This window comes from Maylandia zebra, linkage group LG18 (assembly GCF_041146795.1).
Source record: "Maylandia zebra isolate NMK-2024a linkage group LG18, Mzebra_GT3a, whole genome shotgun sequence".
NCBI lineage: Eukaryota > Metazoa > Chordata > Actinopteri > Cichliformes > Cichlidae > Maylandia > Maylandia zebra.
The window spans coordinates 24,279,798-24,294,669 of record NC_135184.1 but is presented as its reverse complement, the minus strand read 5'-3'; the positions used below and the strand labels follow the sequence as shown (position 1 = coordinate 24,294,669).

General features: G+C 42.5%; 1 protein-coding gene and 1 long non-coding RNA gene across 2 annotated transcripts; one reads left to right on the top strand and one right to left on the bottom strand.

Moving 5' to 3' along the window:
* The first annotated feature begins 571 nt into the window (after window positions 1–571).
* On the top strand, window positions 572–13,566 carry scinlb (scinderin like b). Its single transcript, XM_004570563.4, has 17 exons — window positions 572–728; window positions 2,769–2,955; window positions 3,969–4,123; window positions 6,288–6,449; window positions 6,587–6,736; window positions 7,136–7,225; window positions 7,346–7,478; window positions 7,810–7,898; window positions 8,000–8,215; window positions 8,306–8,439; window positions 8,619–8,709; window positions 9,733–9,903; window positions 10,053–10,227; window positions 10,689–10,804; window positions 12,187–12,264; window positions 12,363–12,423; window positions 12,667–13,566. Exons 2-17 carry the CDS (start codon window positions 2,775–2,777, stop codon window positions 12,825–12,827), a joined length of 2,163 nt encoding a protein of 720 aa, XP_004570620.1. The 5' UTR covers window positions 572–728; window positions 2,769–2,774; the 3' UTR covers window positions 12,828–13,566.
* LOC143413389 (uncharacterized) lies at window positions 781–7,220 on the bottom strand. Its single transcript, XR_013094015.1, has 3 exons — window positions 7,103–7,220; window positions 3,544–3,639; window positions 781–987 (listed from the first exon to the last, which is right to left on the bottom strand). It is a non-coding gene; the product is annotated as an uncharacterized LOC143413389 (long non-coding RNA).
* Window positions 13,567–14,872: the final 1,306 nt, after the last annotated feature.

Here is a 14,872-nt window from a genome sequence, read left to right as displayed (position 1 = left end):
GGTGAGATGCCCCGTGGGTTTTGTGCACCATGGTAACAAAGCCAAAAGTTGTTTTACATAATGTGTTTATCTTGAAGCTAATGAGACCGAATGAATGTTCTGGATGCTCTCGTTTAGAGGTATGTGTGGTGTCCTGTATCTGCAAGGGCTGGCTGGTTTATTCAAGCAAGGGGGAAGTTGAAGTGTCACTAACATCTGTATTTCAAATCAACACACAGTTGTCTTTTGAATATAGCCGTTGACGCTGTTTCCCAACTCACAGTATCTGATTTCCTATGATACCTCTGCATTATAGGATTTTAAAGGCAGACACATTTCCCTGCTCTTGTTTTTCCTAGTCACACCGATCTCAAGCCAAACCTAAAGTCACGCATTCTGGTGCTACTTCTAAGAAGCCACTGCATGCTGAACTTTGTCCCTCCCTACATGAAAGCTTTATAATCTGCGCTGTGCAGTCCACGGTCGTGTTGGCACAGCACTGTAAAGGCAGACTTTCTTCCTGAATCAAGCCTCTCTTCTCAGAAAGCTTCTCTCCGCCTGAGAAGTATTCATGCTGGACACTCCCCCAGCACCACTCCTCCTCCCCTTTCTCCTCCTCCGTCTCGTCACCTACAGCACATCAAAACCAGAGAGTGTCCATAATCGCCTCACTGCCGCATCTACGATCTCCATCGACTCGTCTGCGCATCTCTCTCTCTCTCCTGTGTGATTCATCCTTCAAACAAACTGTGAGTTTCCCCCTTTTTTTCCTCTCCCCCCCCCACCCCAGTCTACGTGGGTGCACACGCTGTGGCATTTCTGCACTTTTAATTCTTGCATAATTTCTTTAGATCAAAGGTGAACAGCTCGCGATCTTAGCTGATAATCGCTGACTTTTCGCTCTCATGTAGCCAGGCAGGATTGGGACGTTTAAAGCGAGTGAAATTCCAGATGTGGAAAGTTTCCAGCTGTTGTTGTTTTTTCCCCCTCTTCTTTTTCTTCCTCTTCCTGAGTCACAGCAGCCAGCGAAAGGGGCGAAAAGGAAGGAGAGAACGCGTTAGAGTTCGTGATATTCGATATTCTTTCATATTGCTGCTGATCGTTATCGTTCGATTGAAATATAATTGAAATGGAAGCTTTAATTGGAACATAGACAGTGGTTGTTAAGAAGTTATGCAATAGACAAAAAAGAGGAAGAAGCAGTACAGACTTCATTCTTAACACAAATGCACTTTTTTAAAAATGTAAATATATCAGAGGTCTGCAGCAGACAAGCACAGCTGGTGGAAGATGCTCTTCCCAGCATATGACCCCCACCCCACCACACAGAGATGCAACATTGTGCTCATTACTGTGTTACATTAGCGTTAATATCAGTGCATCTGTTTTCAATTCATGCACTTTATGGGGTCTGGAGGTTTTGTCCGTGATGCAGCACTTATTGATCAGCCTCTTACAGGAAGTCCACTCAATTTCTTTCCTTCTTCACTGAAAGCTGAGCTGCAGGCCGCTCGTTTAAGACACAGCACTGCAAACATCGCAGTAACAATAAGTGGTGATCATGATGCTGATTCCTTGGATTGTGTTTGTTTGGTATGATTTAAACTCTCAGTAACATTAAATATTTCAGCCTGCGTGATGAGCACTGTGGTTATCAGATGAAGGGGATGTAAATTAAATGCAGGTTTATGGTTTTACAGCAGTGGAAGTGGACGTGGTCAGAGCTGCGTAGTTAGAGAAGTCTTAGTCTGAGAGTACAGCTATAATCCTGCAGCCACACTTGTAATCAGGCTCTTCTGTAATCTGGACAAACTAGCAATCTGTACCGTATAATCTCTCAATTTCTTTGGAGCAAACGTTCAACCTTATCACAATATTCATTTATTTAAGAAGAACCTCCTGTGAGTTCCTGGACTCAGTGCTTCAGCTTTCTCACTGTGTTTTGTAGCAGTCCAGACGTTATGTGATGTTATAGAGTCACTCCAGTATCAGCCATAAAAAATATGATAGGAGTTTATGAAGCAAGCAATACAGGTCACGCAGCACTGTCAGCCTGGAATGTGGTATTGTTTATTTTAGTGGAGATATGATTTTCTGATTAAATGTGTGCTGATAATGGTACAAAGTTCCTGCATCAGTCATTTCTGAAAAAACGTAACTTTTTCTCAGACTCTGGTGTCACAATATGCTGCATATATTATGACTTTTTAGAAACAACAAAGGGTTTCTCAGATCATTTAGGGTTTTTTTCAATGAGTTTTTGCAAAATAAATAAATAAAATATGATACTAAGCAGAGAGTCATTGATGTACGGTTCATGGCTAATATGATTATTGAAAGTTGGTTGACAGACGTCGAGCAGCAGTGCGTGATATAGTTAAAGAACCTGTCTTTCTAGTTCAGTGTTTACAGTGAGTGTCCAAATATGGAAGTGGCTTAGAGGAGAGATAGAATGTACATTTATAAACTGCCGTGGTTAGCCTCCCTACCACCACCCCCTTCCTCCATTGGTGTTAAGACACAATCTAGCGTTTGTTGTTCAGGAAGCACATCATAAATTTGGTTGCACAAAATAACTTTTGCATTGTGTTTGTGAGCGCTCTCAGCAGCGTCTGCTGTTTCTGTCATTCTCAGAATGCTTTCTGTTTCCAGGAGTTCAACTGCAGCCACATTTTGCATGGCAAAAACATTAAAATTATTTTCTGTGTCTCTACCTGGCTTCCTTTAACTTCAAGACTATTTACTTCCTCTTTTTCTTTTTTTCTTTTTTAATCTTCATCGTGTCTCAGAGCATCATGGTTAGCCATAAGGAGTTTGAAACTGCAGGGAAGAAGCCAGGGCTGCAGGTGTGGCGTATCGAGAGCATGGACCTCAAGCCGGTTCCCAAAGCCCTGCACGGCTCCTTTTACACCGGAGATGCCTACCTGCTGCTCTTCACCACCTCAGCCCCATCATACAACATTCACATGTGGTTGGGTAAGACATGGATGCTGCAAACTGCAGTATTGCACTTTACTGAGGCTTCTGCTTAGTTTTGTTTGATTGCACCAAAGCAAATCTGTTTTCATTCCAGTTTCATGATAAAGTATGATGTTTGGCATTTTCCTCGGCTACAAACTTAAGTGATATATTCAGAGTTTTAAAAAGTCACTTCCTCTAGAGCTGCTGCGTTTCCCTGCAATTTGTAGTACTTAAACTCACAAACAGACAGGTGTAGCTTTGGGTTTAATGAGAGCAGATACCCTTGCTTCATCGTGAGCTTGCACCACAATAGCCTGGTTTTGGAAACTGCTTTGGGTTTTTAGATCTTAGACCTGAAACATCCTCCCTTGTGTGAGGAGCTTAAAGTAACAGGAGTTTGTGAAATTCCTCTTGCCTGCACAGTTCCCTTTTTGTGGCTTAGAATTAAATTATGAGTGAACAGAACGCTCAGTGATGTGCAACTTTAACCACCCTGAACAATGCAGCGAAGGAAAAGCCTATACTCCACCCCAAACGTTTTCTTTTTTCCTTTTGGTTGCATAACAAAAACAGACACATAAAACAAACTGCTGGATGACTCACATCTGGAATGCCCCTGCAGATCATTAGAGACGAGTACTAGTTTTTTGCAGGTTTGCGTAGTTCCCTGCCAGTCTGCATCCAATGCCATCCAACCATCTGCAACACATTACAGTCTTTATAACACTGGGACACAATTAATCCTTCCGTCTGGGATCAATGTTAGTCAGATAAAACTTGTGGAATAGTTTTATCCATGTTGTGTGCCATCTGACAGTAATAACAGGATACAGAGAGGCTCTGCTGCTCATGTGGTTTATGCAATTATAACCATGACTCCAGTCCTGACTCAGAGGGCGCATAAGGTTACTGCTTGCACTAAAGCGCTGCAGATTTCTCTGTAAGAAGCTTGAGTTTTGAGCGTGAATACGAAGCAGTTGCAGGACTGTTTCTAGAACTAGCCGGTTACAAACGTCTATTTTCTGCAGGGGATGAGTGTTCACAGGATGAGAGTGGAGCGACAGCGATCTTTGCCTCACAGCTGGATGACTTCCTGGGTGGTGGCCCGGTGCAGTACAGGGAGGTGCAGAACTACGAGTCCAACACTTTCCTGGGTTACTTCAAGTCAGGCATCAAGTACCAGGTGAGCTTTATGGAAGTTGGGATCTTCATGCAAACTACAGGCGACTCTGACAATCTGTGACTGAACAAAGCAATAAAAAAGATTTTTGCCAACCAGTCATAAGATACACATTTTGCTCTAACAACTGACAAATGACGAAAACTGGGGTGAGGTGGGTTGCCAAGGGGGGTCACTGACTGGTCACCGCCAGCCACCGCCAGAAAAATTGAGCAACCACTCGTCAGCTCGGTGGGGAATACACATTTTTCCCCCAAGGCCGGTGGTTTTAAGGGGCTGTGACTGGAGCATTATTTGGCTTCCCCTGTATTATTTATTATTATGTCGCACGTGCAAAATGGCAGACAAGTTAACGTCACACCAGGTTTCATTTTGACATGTCTCTGAAGAAACTTTGATAAGAAAAACAAGCATTATTTTGACCTGAAAATCATGCAAAGCTACACTAGCAGAGTCCAAAAAGTGAAGCTGGTAATGAGCAAGTAAATGACAGGTTCCAGTCAGCTATTAAAAGGCTATTGATAGGAGAAGAGGAACCGCTGGTTTAAATTAGTAACTAAATAAGGGACATTTCTGTAAGGATTTCTTTTTTTTCTGCTCCCAGTCCGCTATTAAATAACAGAACCATAAAAATATATAAATCCTGTAAACAGTGAGCGGTGTGATGACTAATGTTTTAAACATCGAACAGTGATCTGCTGCAGAACTCTGTTTGACTGAAACATGTCTGCAGTGTTAATGATTACCAGCATCCTGTGAACTTTGCTGTTGAGATGAGCTGATGATTCTGAAGTTCAAAGAAATCATAGCATTCCCCCTTTTTTCTATATCTCTCTGATGGTGTGTCTGATGGACTGATTGATTATAACCTAGGCAACCAGCCTCTGCAAATAAGGATACTGAGAAACACAAGCTAAACCACTTTTAACAGCCATCTGTTTCTCATAACCCCAACCCCCCTTTGTGGCTTTAGTTAAATGTAATTAGCCCGAATGCTTGCTTACTACTCTTTGGAGAGTTCTGCTCTGCATATGTTGCAGAGTCCAAGCACACTGGCTGTGTTTGGGACACAGCGAAGCCGAAACAGAACCAAACCTCACATTCTCGACAGAGCTTTGGTAACTTCACTTTCAGTAAACTATTCTGACAATAAACAGAGCATGCGTTGTTGCCACGGAAAAAATTGCTACCATTTGACCAATAACAGGATGAATGTGGTTTTCATTTGGTGGTCAAAGTAGCCACGCCCCCCGAGAGTCTAACAACACTCTAGTCATCTGACCTCAGCAGCAGAGGATGAGTCACTGACTCTTCTGGGTGGTTTTTTTTTCAAAGTCTAATTTAAGCAAGTTTCCTTTGTTGTTGTTTTCACCCATATTTCAGTAAAAACCACTTTAGTCAAATTCCATTGGCGGTAAAGCTCTGGATACACAACAAACACAGCAGAGGAGGCATCAGTGGTGGCAGGCATTACACCGAGTAAGGTCAGAAAGAGCATACAAATGAGAAACTGGGGTGAGGAAGGTTGTAAAGTAGCTTGCAGAAGGATCATGTTGAGGAAAATCACATTATGAGATTTTTAAAAGTCTACAAAACACAAACATTTAATTCAACTTCTATTTCAGTTCATTTTTTGTGAGGTTATAAACTGACAAGGATCATCATGTTGTTCTTCTCCAGCAGAGGGTATTTCTGTTCATTTGCATGTTTTCTAAATACTTGCTTTGTTTATTGGCTCTACCAAGGACGGCACATTACGTGATAATCCCACCCGCCAGGTACAACGGCGTGTTGCACACAACAATCTTCATTTTATCCTCAGTCATCATGTTAGTTTCTTTTCCGCCCATTGTCTTTGTTAACTCTGAGTGATGGGATGTGGTTATGCCATTAACTGACAGCATGTCTTAAGGAACCAGTTGTTCCTTAAGATTTTACAGTCCTGTGTTAAACTCATTTCACCGTCAGCTGACTCCACACGTCCTCCCCTTGAACATTTGTGACTTACCTGGTCATTTGGCCCGTGTGTAGTAGTTGTAACTAAAACTGCAGCTCAGGTGTAAAGATAGCTCATCTTCTCTTAAATCAGCTCATCCCCCGCATTGCTTAGATTTGAAAGAATATTCACAGGATAAAACTTAATGCGAATCATCATTGGATTTCACAGAAAGGAGGTGTGGCCTCAGGTTTCAAACATGTAGTGACCAACGGCGTGGATGTAAAACGCCTGCTGCACGTTAAGGGTCGCAGGGTCATCAGAGCAACCGAGGTGAATATGTCCTGGGACAGCTTCAACAAAGGAGACTGCTTCATCATTGACCTGGGAAAGGTGAGCTGTTCTTTTTTTATTTGTGTGTGTGTTTGCTACTGTATGTACAGAGTGCAGTTTAACCTCTACAGTTTCTGTGAAATAGTTAAGGCTTTCACATCTTTAAACCTCCTTTCCCGGGTTCTCCCCTCCTGCAGGACATCTATCAGTGGTGCGGCAGTGAGTGTAACCGTTTTGAGCGGCTGAAGGCCTCCGAGGTCACCATCGACATCAGAGATAATGAGAGGAACGGCAGAGCCAAAGTGCATATGGTGGAGGAGGGGGACGAGCCGGCTCCCATCATAGAGGTCAGACACGCACATTCCTCACTCGTCTCCCTCTTCTAGCAAATGTCACCACACTTTAACCTCAGAGGTGATCACTTGAGAGCAGGAGCTTTAAGTGCAATTAATGCATTCGACAGACTTAGTCAGTGTGGGAACGACGGGGCACAATGCTGCCCTTTGTAAGTGCTGCTCATACGCCAGCTCTGTGCCAGGGCAGCTTAGTAAACACTTCCTTTACAACAAGATGCCTAATGAGATAGAGAGAGTTAGGGGAGGGCTGGTTTAACGAGCATACTTTCAATTTATAGAGATTTTTTTTTTTATCTGAATAAAGCTGTGTTTATATTTGCACTAAAAAGCATTTAATCAGTGCTAATGATGATAAACCTTTAGTGATTAATGCCCTTGATTGTTGTTTAGGTTCTAGGACCAAAAACCTCCATCGCCCCCAGTACTCCGGATGACGACAAGGTGGAGACTTCCAACAGGAAGAAGGCTGCCCTCTACATGGTGAGAAGCACAAGTGACAGTCAAATAAATGTGAACACCCTGGCTTTGATACAAGGGTGGAAAGATTTCATAGCAAAAAAGAAATCAGTACCTGATGGGGCCTCTTTCCTTTTCTTTTAGATCTCAGATGCATCTGGCTCTATGAAGGTGTCGTCTGTGGCTGCATCCAGTCCCTTCAAACAGGCCATGCTGTCTCCGGAGGAGTGCTACATCCTGGACAACGGGGTGGACAAGACCATCTTTGTGTGGAAAGGTGCAGCAAAACATTTTTGTGATAACACTTCTAACATTGTGCTTTTTTCTTCTTCTTTTTGCACAAATTCTAACAAAGAAATGATTGGAAAGCATGTGTTTACACCTTTTTGGTCTCTCTGATTAAGGCTACACATGTGAAAGAGGTATATTTAAATGCTGCTGGTTTTATTTTTGGCACTGCTGAACAATAACAGGAAATCTACAGCAGTAATTTTGTGTTTTATGACTGCACTGCAATTAGCATCTTTACGTAAATATCTGCAGATATTTCTCACTCTGAATAACATAAAGGTGAATTACACCGCCTTTGTTTTATCTGATTCCAACAGGCCCTAAGGCCACTGTGTCGGAGCGTAAAGCAGCCATGGCTGCAGGTCAGAAGTTCATCACTGATAAGGGATACAACAAAAATACAACGGTAAAGCCAACATGTACTTAGTAACTTAGACAAAAAAAAACAACAATTGTAAATCCCACAGTGCAGCTAACCGTAAAGCCAAATCTCTGTTTGACTTGCAGATCCAAGTACTTCCTGCAGGTGGCGAAACGTCTCTCTTTAAGCAGTTCTTTTCCGACTGGAGGGATAAGGATGAGACCACAGGTCCCAGTAAGGCCTACACTATTGGCCGCATAGCCAAAGTGGAGCAGGTTCCCTTTGATGCCTCCACCCTACACACAAACAAAGCCATGGCAGCGCAGCACGGCATGGTGGACGATGGCAAGGGCAAAGTCCAGGTAGGAGGGTGTTAAAAAGTGAAACAATAGCACAGGTAAACACAGCTGTAAGGTTTTGGGTTTTTTTAAAGATTGGGTCTGGTGTTCTAGATCTGGCGTGTCGAGAATGGTGCAAATGTGCCCGTGGATCCCTCCTCTTATGGTCACTTCTATGGGGGCGACTGTTACCTCATCCTCTACAGCTACAGACAGGGATCACGGGAGCAGCACATCATATACACATGGTGGGTAAAACAGTAAAACATGTATAAAGCGTATAATCTCTTTAAATTAGTATGAAGTAAAAGCTGTGGCAGAGTGTGCCACACCCTGTCTAAGATCTCTCTCTCTATCTCACACACTCACACACACAAACGCACGAGTTAATGACGTGTTTCAGACTGTGTTGGTGCTACTGTGTCAGGCAGGGGCTGAAGTGCACACAAGACGAACTGGCCGCTTCGGCGTTCCTCACAGTGAAGCTGGATGACTCAATGGGAGGAGCCCCAGTTCAGGTTAGAACCTGACCCACTACACACCTCAACATCACATGCACTAAAGAAGTGTGTGTAATCACAGAAAGACCCTGTAATGTAATGTATGACTTAGAAATGTTAAAGAAACAATCTAAATAATGTGAGCAGTTATTGTATTAGCGTAATTTTTCTCCCTAAATGACTGACATGAACAGATAAAGGTGATATGAGATCCTTCATTGAGTAAGAGCTTATGGCTCTCAAACTAACCTTAATACATATAACGTTTACCTTTCTTTGAATCTACTCATCACACTTCCCACATAACTAGTACGCACCATTTTTAACTTATGGGCTGTGTAACAACGACTAAAACAAAAATTTTCTGCCTCTCTTCCGATACTTCAAATTTATTAACTATTACAGAGGATTTAGTGTAGCTGATGAAAACTAATTGCCTCATAACGATCCCATAAGAAAGAAAAAAACACCCCCCAGGATAACCAGCAGAGGGCAGTGTTTCTATAATTTTTATTTTGATCCGATCCAACCTGCAGCACGTTTTAATAGATAAGTTGCCATAACTACAAGAATTGCATTAAAACGTGGCAAAACCTTGACCCTCAGTTAGTGCTGGTTATACATCAAACTCTCAGCCATACTGGAGACATTAAGACATTTCTGAGATGTTTTCAGCTGATTTTCTCACACAACCATGCCAACACAGCTGATATCATTGAGTATTTTCTTTAAAAATAAACTAAAGTATTTAAAATATTAGATAATAATCACGCTATATTGCTATTTAGTTAATAATTTTCAAAATTTTCCAGTTGTGTTGCATTTATATAAAAATCACTTAGCTGAAACTCAATTTAATTACAGTGAATATCAAGTGAGCATTGATCTATTTCAGTCTTGTTATTCCTGCACATAGTGATACGGAACCTTAGATTACCACTTCACTTTGGTGTTGGTAACCCTAAGAACACAATCTGTAGCTAAACTGGAATAACTGGATTAGTCATTGCCTTTGCTGGTGAATTTTGTTAATACCCACAGGTGAGAGTGTCACAGGGTCAGGAGCCTCCCCACCTGATGAGCATCTTCAAGGACAAGCCAATGATCATCCACAGTGGAGGAACGTCACGCAAAGGTGGACAGACACAAGCCGCCAGCAGTCGCCTCTTCCACATCCGGCAGAGCTCCTCCAATGCTACCCGTGCGGTGGAGGTAAGCTGGTTTGCAACACACTGTATATATGTGTGTGTGTGTGTGTGTGTGTGTGTGTGTGTGTGTGTGTGTGTGTGTGTGTGTGTGTGTGTGTGTGTGTGTGTACAAGAGAGTTCTTATTTGCTCCTCTCACTTGTGTGGTTCCTCAGGTCCAAGCTACTGCCTCCAATCTGAACACCAACGATGTTTTTGTGTTGAAAACGCCAAGTGGCTTGTTTGTGTGGCGTGGCGTGGGCGCCAGCGATAAAGAGATGGAAGCAGCCAAGCATGTGGTGGCTTTCCTGGGTGGTAGTCCCAGCAATGTGTCAGAGGGCAAGGAGCCAGGTGAGTCCCCAACATAAAAGTCAGAACTTTCCTTGTTTATTGCTCAAAGAAACTAACTCTGCGCCTTTTCTTTTATTTATCTGAAGATAAAAAAGGAGGTATTTTATGGGAAATATTTAATCTCATTCTAATTCTTTTGATTTTGATTCACAATTGAGTGATAAAAGACTGTTTGGCTGTTTTTAAGTTACTTACAAAATGTAAAAGTGTATATAAGCTAAGAAATTACTTATGTAAAGCCATCAAATTCTACCTTTATTTGCCATTCGCATTGATGCCTGATGGCGTCAGTGATAGTGAACACTAACATTTCAGGTCTGATTATGATTACACTTAAAGAGCTGATGCATTTTATTAGTCAGGGGCCCAAAGAGGCTGTGATTCACTTCCTGTCCAAACAAATTAAGCATCAATTAAATGTTACGTGTAGCTAAAGTCGGTTGTGTATTCTTCTCTCACAGCTGACTTCTGGTCTGCTCTGGGAGGCAAAACGGATTACCAGACGTCAAAGAGTCTGCAGAGCGGGATCAGACCCCCACGTCTCTTTGGCTGCTCCAACAAAACAGGAAGACTCAGTGTAAGTCAGGGAGAAGAATGCAGCTCAAACTTCTTCTTTTTTTAAGAGTCACATCTGGCTAAAGATCAGGCATTGTGACCATGTCCTAATATTGTGTTGGTCTCCCTTTTGCTCCCAAAAAAGCCCTGATCGGTCTAGGCTTGGATGTCAGTAGACCCCTGTGGTATCTGGCACCAAGATGTTAGCAACAGATACTTTAAGTTGTCTAAGTTGGGAAGTGGCACATCCATGAATCAGACTTGTTTGTCCAGCATATCCTACAGGATTAATATCTGGATAATTCGGAGTCAGCATCTCAAACTCGCTGTTGTGCTCCTCAAACCATTCCTGCTTTGTGGCAGGGTGCATTATCCTGCTGAAAGAGGCCACTGCCATCAGGGAGTACCGTTCACATGAAAGGATGCACATGGTCTGCAACAATGCTTAAGGATGTAATACGTGTCAAAGTAACATCCACATGGATGGCAGGACCCAAGATTTCCCAGTAGAGCATTGCCCAAACGTCACACTGCCTCCACAAGCTTGCCTTCTTCCCATAGTGTATCATGGTGCCAGGTGTTCCTGGTAAGTGATGCACACGCACGTGGCCATCCACATGAGGTAAAAGAAAACATGATTCATCAGACCAGATCACCTTCTCGCATTGCTCTGTGGTCCATTTCTGATGCTCACGAGTCCATTGTTGGTGCTTTAGGCAGTGGACAGTATTCAGCATGGACACCCTGACTAGTCTGTGGTTATGCAGCCCTGTGCACAACAAACTGTGATGCTCCTTGTATTCTGACACCTTTCTATCAGAACCAGCATGAACTTTTTGGGTAATTTGAGCTACATTAGCTTATCTGTTGGATTAGACCACTAGTGCATCAGTGAGCCTTGGCCACCAGTAACCCTGTCGATGGTTCACCACTGGTCCATCCTTGGATCACTTTTGATAGATACTGACCACTACAGACCAAGAACACCCCACAAGGGCCTCGTTAATCCTAATATAGCCCTCATCAAACTCACTCAGATCCTCACACCTGCCGATTTCTCCAGCTTCTAACTCTTCAGACAAAATGTTCAATTGCTCCCTAATATATGTGAAAAGCACGTAGACATCAGGACAACACAAAAAAGAACAAATAACAAACAGCAGACAGAAGTCGAAGAGACGGCCCGCCATGAACACTGGCGCCATCTTGGATGAGTGCCATATATCCCACCCACTAACAGCTGCCACAATGAAGAGATAATCAGTGTTACTCACTTCACCTGTCATTACTCTTAATGTTATGCCTGATCAGCGTATAGTGCTAATTTGGGAAGGACTGTGACATTTGAACGCACCTAAACCCTGCAGGCAGTCAGTCTGAGCTTCCTTTTGTCCCATCTCTCAGGTGGAAGAAGTTCCTGGAGACTTCACTCAATCAGATCTGGCCACTGATGATGTAATGCTCCTTGACACCTGGGATCAGGTGAGGTGATCTTTCTGGCATGTGTGAAATGTCACTTTCACAACTTTTGTAGGACATACTTTTAAAATTATGACTTTTTAAATCTCTCCTGTCTCTAGGTCTACATTTGGATTGGCAAAGATGCCAATGACGTGGAAAAGGAAGGAGCTCCCAAGATAGGTTTGTTACATTGCAACTGAAAAAAAGTTTAAGAAAAAGATGATTTCCAAAGCACACGCAAGATACTGTTTGACAGCATCTTGCATGTGAAACAGAATCAGAAAACTTATTGTGCTTAAGTATTTTAAGTTTCAAATCAAAAACCAAAAACTTTAAGATCAGAGGTAAACACCACCTCTCTTCACATTCTCATCCTCCATCTCTCCACCTGTCTCTTCCCCTCTCTTCCTTCTTGTTGTGCAGCAAAAGAATATGTGGACTCGGATCCCTCCGGTCGCAAAGGAATTCCCATCACCACCATCAAACAGGGAGCAGAGCCTCCAACTTTCACTGGCTGGTTCCAGGCTTGGGATCCCAAGATGTGGGACACAGATCCATTGGACCGAATCCGTGCCCGCTTCTGAACACAGAACTCCAGGCTCTCCGTCTATGTCTGACTCCTTACCTATCCTGCAGTCCCTAATGCTGTTTTTATTCATTTTAATTTCAATCCCCAAGTGCCAAAAACCAATGCTATCGTCGTTATCACCCTTAATAGCTGCCTCAGCAACAGTGCAGTGTACTGGGCTTCATAAACAGGAATGAATCACATCTGCATGCAAACGATGGCTTCTGCTAGCAGTTATGTTTAATTGATCAAAATGGTTGATTGATCATATCCAAAAGCCTTTACATGTTTAGCAAATACCCACTGAGGGCTCTAATAGGAATAAGAAAATACGAAAGCCATTTAGGCAGCTGGACAAATCCTCTGTTTCTGTTTTTTTTTACTGTTCTACTTGTGTGTTCAGAAGGAGCCATTCTCTCATGCTTTCCTTACAGTTTCTATATCAAAACAGCTTCCTTCTTTAGTACATATAAATGCATGGTGTTTTATGATTGATAATGGAAAGTTGTATACTTGCTATGAGTTGCACGGAGCTTTTTTTGGGGGGGGATCTGTGCTCATGAATTTAAGAGTCACACAATGGTAAATGGCCTGTATTTGTATAGTGCTATTCTAGTCCCTAAGGACCCCAAAGGGCTTTACACAATCAGTCACCCACCCATTCACACAATGGTATGTGTATGTCACATGTTAAAAATCTATTAAATGGGATTTTCACATAGATGACTTTTAAATAAAGCTCACAGTGTTTCAAACTTGTGGTTATTGAGCATTCTTGAGCCTTGAAAGCCAGTGCACTGCACCACCAGCGTATTTATTATTCTGCCTACAGAAATCGCAAGGTCTAACAGCCACATATCACTAAATGTCTCTGTTGGATGGGGAATAAAGAAAAATGGGATCTTGTTGCAACAGCAGTAGAAGTAGGAAGAAGAAATGAAAACACTGCTCACAGCTGCACTGTTCTTCAGGATGGCAACACACTTTAATAGAGGAAGTGGCCTTAGCACAATTTTTATTTTTTGCACTGCTGTGTATACTCACATTTGGGTACAGTCAATGTTATCTCCTCAAGGAGAGGACACAAACCCCGCTTCAGGGGGATCCAAAGCTAGTGTACTCCAAGTGCCAGCCCTTTGAAGCTTGGATAAATGGGAGGGTTGTATCAGAAAGTGCATATGGCATAAACTCTGCACCAAATCAAACAAACAGATCCAACCACTGTGGTGGATTCTTGGAAAATAAGGGAGCATGTGAAAGGGCCTTCTTTAGTAAAATACAACCTAAAATCTTTGGTTTACTGGAAAACCAATTTAAGATAAGATAGGATAAGGTAAAATAAGATAAAATACTGTGATTATGAGCACTGGTTACAAAAACACAAACATTTAAATAATTTCATATTAAAGACTGTGTGCGTGTGCCTAATAAGACTGAGGGCACAGGCCACCAAAGGTCCTGAGTACTTTATAGTACTTTATATATATTTGATAGAAATGTACCAAGGTCTTTATTAGCTATGTGTATAAGTCAGTGATTCTAGCTCCATGACAAAAAATGTGAGAGTCACTGCTTTAACCAAAATGTACAAGGTTATTAAACAAAAATAAACAAAAAACATAATTACTTTCATGAGGTGTGTTAGTCAATGGTGTCAGCAGTTGGTTGAGTGCTTGAATGTTTGGTGTAAAACCTGAATAATTATGGACAGGGCCAACCAAACAAATAGAATTGTTCTGGATGGACCAATAAATAGATGGAACGATAGACAGCTCTTGAGTGCCCCAGGGGGACTGCACGGGTGCCCAAGCTGCACCAATTTACACCTCCTACCAGGAACACACAAGGCAACATAGAGGACAAAAGGGGAAAACATAGAGCAGGCTTAGCGAAAGCAGCAAGGCAGAGTGCTCTCACACTAAGCCGTCAGAATATGAAGTATTTATTCTTTTCCTCACCACTATATTCAACACACCTAACAGCTTATTGGCCCTGGGCATGTATGCTGAGCAGTTTGACTGGCCAGTTGCTGTTTCCACCAGCGGATTCAGCGGTGCAACA

Coding starts and splice junctions, on each gene's coding strand:
- scinlb (XM_004570563.4), top strand. CDS start 2,775: ATGGTTAGCCATAAGGAGTTTGAAACTGCAGGGAAGAAGCCAGGGCTG. Junction 6,450..6,586: donor TCATCATTGACCTGGGAAAG/GTGAGCTGTTCT, acceptor CCCCTCCTGCAG/GACATCTATCAGTGGTGCGG. Junction 10,805..12,186: donor ACAAAACAGGAAGACTCAGT/GTAAGTCAGGGA, acceptor CCCATCTCTCAG/GTGGAAGAAGTTCCTGGAGA.